The sequence below is a fragment of the Toxotes jaculatrix genome, chromosome 14 (assembly GCF_017976425.1).
Source record: "Toxotes jaculatrix isolate fToxJac2 chromosome 14, fToxJac2.pri, whole genome shotgun sequence".
In the NCBI taxonomy this organism is placed as follows: Eukaryota; Metazoa; Chordata; class Actinopteri; family Toxotidae; genus Toxotes; species Toxotes jaculatrix.
In genome coordinates this window covers 24,436,501-24,442,500 of record NC_054407.1, presented here as the reverse complement: position 1 = coordinate 24,442,500, position 6,000 = coordinate 24,436,501, and the positions used below count along the sequence as shown (strand labels likewise).

The following is a 6,000-nucleotide window of genomic DNA, read 5'->3' as shown; positions in this document are numbered from 1 at the left end:
CCACCCTCCTCCTCCCTGCAGGAGCTCTGCAGGAGGAGTCTGGTTTTGTCTACAGACAGAAACACAGACAGACAGAAACACAGAGACAGAAACACAGACACACAGAAACATGGATGGACAGAAACACGGACAGACAGAGACAGAAATGCAGAGACAGAAACAGAGAGAGACAGAAACACAGACGGACAGAAACACGGACGGACAGAAACACGGACAGACAGAAACACGGACAGAGACAGAAACATGGACAGAAACAGAAACACAGACAGACAGAAATTGAAAGACTGCACTGATGGTCGTATTCATATTCAGTCTTGTTCTGCTGCTGTCACACTTTCAGATTTGTGCACGAGGCCCCAACACACATGAATATATTCACTGTTCAGTGATTGTTTCACACTTTACATTGACACCACACACTACATTTCACTGCTGTGTGCGACCTCACTGAGTATACATGTTAAAACATCAAGCTATTTACCCACTGCATTACATGCTGCAGTCAAAAACAGATTTAATGGGGAAGCAGCTCAAAACTGGAGTTTAAACTGGAAATGAGCAGTTTGTATCTTCAGACTAAGCAGCATCAGATTCTAAGGCTCAGACACGAACCGTCCACCGCGTGAAGGAAGAGCATCACATGTCTGAATGTAACCAATGAAAAAAAAGGAGCGTGGTGAAGGAAGAGGAGAGAGGGAGATGATTAACTGAAGCTTCGTTCTTGAAGAGGCCCTACAGATGTCAAGCAGTCACAGTAATATTACGTTGTTAATTGTAAATGGCAGCATTAAGAGGCCCGCTCGCTGATTGAATCTGCACACAGCAGTGGGTTACTGTTGTTACAGCTCACCTTATTTAGACCCTGATAATTCTGACTCGTGGTTAAGAAAATGCAACAGCGACGAATCTCAGGAAGACTTTACATCCAAAGGACTCAAATAAAAGAAATCCAGAGTGTCTGCCTTTTGATTTTAGCTCATCTTACCTCAAATTTAAAATTCTCAGCGTTTTCTCGCTACTTTCTGGTTGAAACCCATCAATCAAAATGTCTTTTGTGCCTGCGAAGGCTCTCTGGAGATTTAATTAGTGACAGAAATCACAGCAAATGATCATCAGTGAAAACAGAAACACGGTGAAGTAATCGTAGTTGGGGGCTGAACGACTCCTGCATCAGTCTAACACACTATCAGCGGTGGTTTCACTGATATACGCTGGCCTGGTTTCTACATGACTCTGTGAGTGCCTCTTAAAGCTTCACAGACATTTACAGTAAAAACAGGTGCTGTGTGTCCTGAAGGTGAGGGCCCGAAATCCGACGTGGGGCAGGAGCTGTTCACTATCTGCCTGTTCTCAAACCTCATCTTCATCATCTGCTGACTCTGAACGTGAAGGTTTAAAATCTGTAGTACAGAGCCTCAGGCATGATACAGTAAACTGGAAGCCAGAAATTAGAAGCGTTCACATTAAAAAAAAAAAAAAAATCAAGCGACAAGTACATTCACTGGAAGCAAATATCTGCAAGAATTAAAAGATAATTAAAAACAAAAGTCTAAACTTTAGAGAGGAAGTCTTCCTTAGAAACTGAAAAACTATTATTGATCGATTATCGATCATCATTTACAAACCACTCTCTGAGCAAAAGTCTGAGGAGTTTATATTTACCTGACAGAAGCTATACATCAAGAAACAGTCATTACAAACAACACACAAGTACGATATGTAAGTTCTGAACAGGTAAAAAAAACTGTGTCCATGTCTATATGAGTGCACATAGCATTAAAGGCCAGTTGAAGAGAATGAGCCTGATTCCTTTCTAGCGTTACCGGGGAAAATGCCGCTGGGCCCCGTGATGTTCACACTGATAATGACTCTCAGCCCAGATGGCCCCAGTGGCAGCACCATCCTGTGTCTCTTCACACAGAATCACTGCTGTCGGTACTGCTGCTGCTGCTGTGAGCACCGTTCAGCAGTGGGATGATAATTAATAGAAATATAAATCTTATCATACCGCCATAGCTTTACATATGAACTCAACAACCATTATTACTGTAATAAGCAGCTAACTCCATGAGTGGGAGCTCTTCTTCTTCTCTGACATGAACATCTGCACGCTGACAAATGGTGGCTCGTATTTACCAAGCACCTTTCAGAGTAATGTTCTGATTATTCAACCTTTAATTAGACAAAACACGTAAAAAGTTCGTACAGCCATTGTTGTCGTTGCTAACATGCTAATGTGGTAACAAGCTAAATTTTAGCACAGCATTTAGCAGTTAACGGTTAGCATTTTGGTTTAGAGCGTGCCCAAACATGCTAACACAACAAGTTACTAGGCTTTAATGTTTAGCACATTAGCTTGTTGGTATGCATTGGGATAGTAATGTTAACAAGTTTAGTGCGAGGTTTAGCACGTTGTGACTTGTATTTAGCAAGTGTACATGTTAATAAGCGAACATTTAGCATATGATGTTAATGTTGTGTCATTAGCACGTTAGCCTGTTATCATTCGTAGTTACTCACTGCAGCATAAGTAAAAAAATTAATGCAAAACAAATGCAGCCTTAACCTGGATAAAGATAGCATGCTAACACATAGACCTGTGACAAGATGGCGCCGTCTTGTGGATCATAAATGACAGTCAACAGGCAGTCCATGTCATAGGTGTCCTGATGCTTCACTCTGGACCAAACTGTCCAACCAGCATGCTAACCAAACAACCGGCACCAGCATCCCCGGAGCCACACCGCTAGCAAGGCTAAACATACTGAATACAAAAGCGCACTGATTTAAATGTCTAAATGAGCCTTTCCTCCTGAAGCTGCTGAGGATAAAAGGGCCGGAGTGACGCCTGCACTCAGCGCGGCTCAGCGGAGCAGAAACACACTGTGACAGGGGAAAAACCTCAGCGGGGCTCGGCCGTTCGCTCGGTAATTGTCCAATTTATGCGAACCGTGCTGAGTGGCGAGGCAGCGACGTCCAATGGAAGCGGCGACGGGGACATTTAAGTCCCGGGAGGGGGACACGGTCACCGGGTGGCGACAGTGTGCCGCGTTCACACGGCAGCCACCCGTGTGATAAGAGAGCTCATTTAATTTCCTCTGTGTGCTGGGAGTCTGCGGTTAGGAGGAGGTGTGTGTGTGTGTGTGTGTGTGTGTGTGTGTGTGTGTGTGTGACAGACTGAGTCACAGTGGGTGTGTGTTTGCAAGTGTGCGTGAGAAAATGAATGTAAGTGGGAGAAGAAGAAGGTGAGTGTGTTTCTGTGTGTATGTATTGTGTGCCTGTCTGGAGGTGTGTGTGTGTGTGTGTGTGAGGGAGAGAGAGGCTGGGCTGCGGGTTTATTTCCTGTCCTGACACCTCTCTGTGTCTGTCTCATGACTCTAACATGTAATAAAGCAGGTTATGAATCTGAACCCTGCAGTGAGTGTGAGGGAGGACGCAGATCTTTGTGTACGCTGCCCTGATTTCAAACAACAAAAATAAGGCGTGACATTAAAGCTGCGTTCACATCAAGCCCACTGTGTTTCCTCCTTTTTGTTTCTTCGTTCAGCTGTAAAAACACAGAGATCTGAAACAAACACCGACACAGAGACGCAGAGTGTATGGATATGAAAATGTGAGGGCAGAGAGAAGAAGCTGCGTGTGATTATGAAGCCGAGCAGAAAAGAAAAAAGGCCGATGTTTTTATTTAGAAGCAAAATAATGTAAACAGCCAAATAAACAACTTGTAGAAAGAGAGAGGGGTTTTATTAGAGGACATAAGAGGCGGGTCAGAGTTCTGGCACAAATCAATACTTTGATATGAGAGTTCTCAGAGAAGTATGAGCTAACCAGGTGAAGCTGCACATGGAGACAAGGTGGATCCGCCTGCGTCTCCTTAAAAAGAAGTTGTCCTCCTTTCCCTTTGCTAACTGAGTTAAAGTGAACGTTTCTGAACGTCCACGACAAAGCCCCATGGTTAGCAGCTAATCCTGCTGGGCTACGCATAAACACCAGCACTGCTGTAGCACCTGCACGCCACTTCACGTGATCAGGATGTGAGTAAAACTGTTTGTGTGTTTGTGCACACAAAATAAAGATTTGTGCAAACATTTTTGAGAAATGTGAAAATTTTCGCCTATTATATCAGCGACCCATCAGCACCTGATTTACTCCAGTGGTTTGATTCGTTTATGCATCTATGTGGAGGCAAAACAAACATCTGTGCTTCATTATTTCTCCTGTTATCACAGTTTATTTGTCTGACGTGCAAATGAGTGGATGAGTCACCAGTTTGGAGTCATTTGGACGTTGACGGGGAAACACTGGAAACACACGACTCCTGATGAAGTTCAACTACTCTCAGATATTTTTTTATTTTTTTCTCCTCTCACCGAAACAAAAAAAAAACAGCTCCAAAAAAATGTAATCAAAAAGAGCATCAGCAGGAACAGGTTTTAACGAACCCACAGGAACAAGAAGGAAATACCGTACGCAGGTTTAACAGAATAAATAATAATCAGCAAACAGCGAGAAAACATCCACCTTCTTAGTTCTCTTTTTCAAAGAACACTGAGCTGCAGCGTGGAACTGTCTTCTAAACAAATGAAAGTTGTGTTTGCATTCAGAGTTCATTACCTGTGGGAATATGAAAAGTGTAACACTGATGTTCCTCTGTTTTGGGAAACCTCATCCCAACCTCAGAGACAGGGCAGCGTGACTTAGAAAATGGCTGTAGTGTGAAGTACATGTGGCCTGTACATGTCGTCTGTGTCACAGAAATGTCTCTCAAAGGTTGATGTCTCTACTTCACAGACCTGATATGAAATCTGCTTCACGTCGTTACATAAGAGACGACATTTAAAGTCTCTGCTCCAAACGGTGTCTGACATGTTGCTGCTTCATTTGGATTTTTGAGCTTCACCGAGCAGAGACACACACACACACACACGTTCAGGTACTCACACCAAGACGGGTCGGACGGCGTTGTTCATGTTGCCGTAGGCCGCCCTGCCCAGCAGCTCTCTGAAGCAGCTCTCAGCCAGCGCCGCCGGGTTTTCCTCGCCATCCTGACCTGCCCCCGATGGTGTGCTGGGGTGCCCCGCCCTGCCAGAGGAAGGCAGACAGTTCAGAAGGTATAAAGAGTAACAGCAGCAGGACTGAGAGACCAGACAGTGAGTGTTAAAGACACATAAAGAAATATCTGGAGAAAGTGAAATGACCGAAAACAACCAGTTTCAACAATCCTTCATATCCTCACAAGGAAACTGTAAACGGGGGGAGAGTTAACATTTAGAGGGAGGGGGAAAAAAAGAAAAACCTTCAGGATGTGAGAAAGATGGATGGAGAGAGAGGAGAGAGAGAGTGAGCGAAGAATGAAGGACTAAAAACGGAGGAGAGACTGAAATGAAATCAATCAGGACTGAAAAAGAGAGAAATCAAATGAAAGAGTATCGACCAACCTCAATCAGATACGTGTGTGTGTGTGTGTGTGATCAGTCGACATCAGGAGACAGAAACACTGTAAGAAGTGGGTGAGTGAAGCAGTCGTTTCTGATGAAATGAGACAGAGACTTTCTATCATCACGTTAGAGAAGCTGAGAATGAGTTAGAGAAGATGCTTGAATGAATTTCTGTACATTGATTCATGAGTGAATAAAATCGTCATCAGACAATGTTCTGTGGATCCACCGCTCCATCAATCAAATGATCTTTTCCTCTTTATTTAAACAGCTTTCTTGTTTTGATCTGACCTCTGAGACAAACTGAACCAAACTGTAACTTGTTCTGAGTCTGACTTTCTTTATTCAGATGCTGTAAATCCAGACGTCCTGGTTCACCAGCTGCCACGATGGAACTGAACCCACGTCATCCACAGCAGATCTGGTTTACGAGTGTGGTTCTGTGGTGTCTGAGATCGACAGGGATCATCAGACCAAAGACAGGTGTGTCAGAGACAGTTTAAAAAGCACCTGCACACTGTCCACTTCATTTTAATAAGACTTAACAACTACACTGACCTTT

At 43.8% G+C, this 6,000-nt stretch overlaps 1 protein-coding gene across 2 annotated transcripts in view; it reads right to left on the bottom strand.

The window, feature by feature from the left end:
* The window catches only part of efr3a (EFR3 homolog A (S. cerevisiae)), a 75,935-nt gene that overhangs the window by 20,807 nt on the left and 49,128 nt on the right, over nucleotides 1–6,000 (bottom strand). For both annotated transcript variants that reach the window (XR_005895250.1, XM_041054685.1), the window contains exon 8: nucleotides 4,942–5,082. Coding sequence is in view for 1 of the 2 variants with exons in the window: in XM_041054685.1 (XP_040910619.1) it covers nucleotides 4,942–5,082 (141 nt within the window). In the remaining variant the exon portion in view is untranslated. The remainder of the gene's footprint in view (nucleotides 1–4,941; nucleotides 5,083–6,000) is intronic.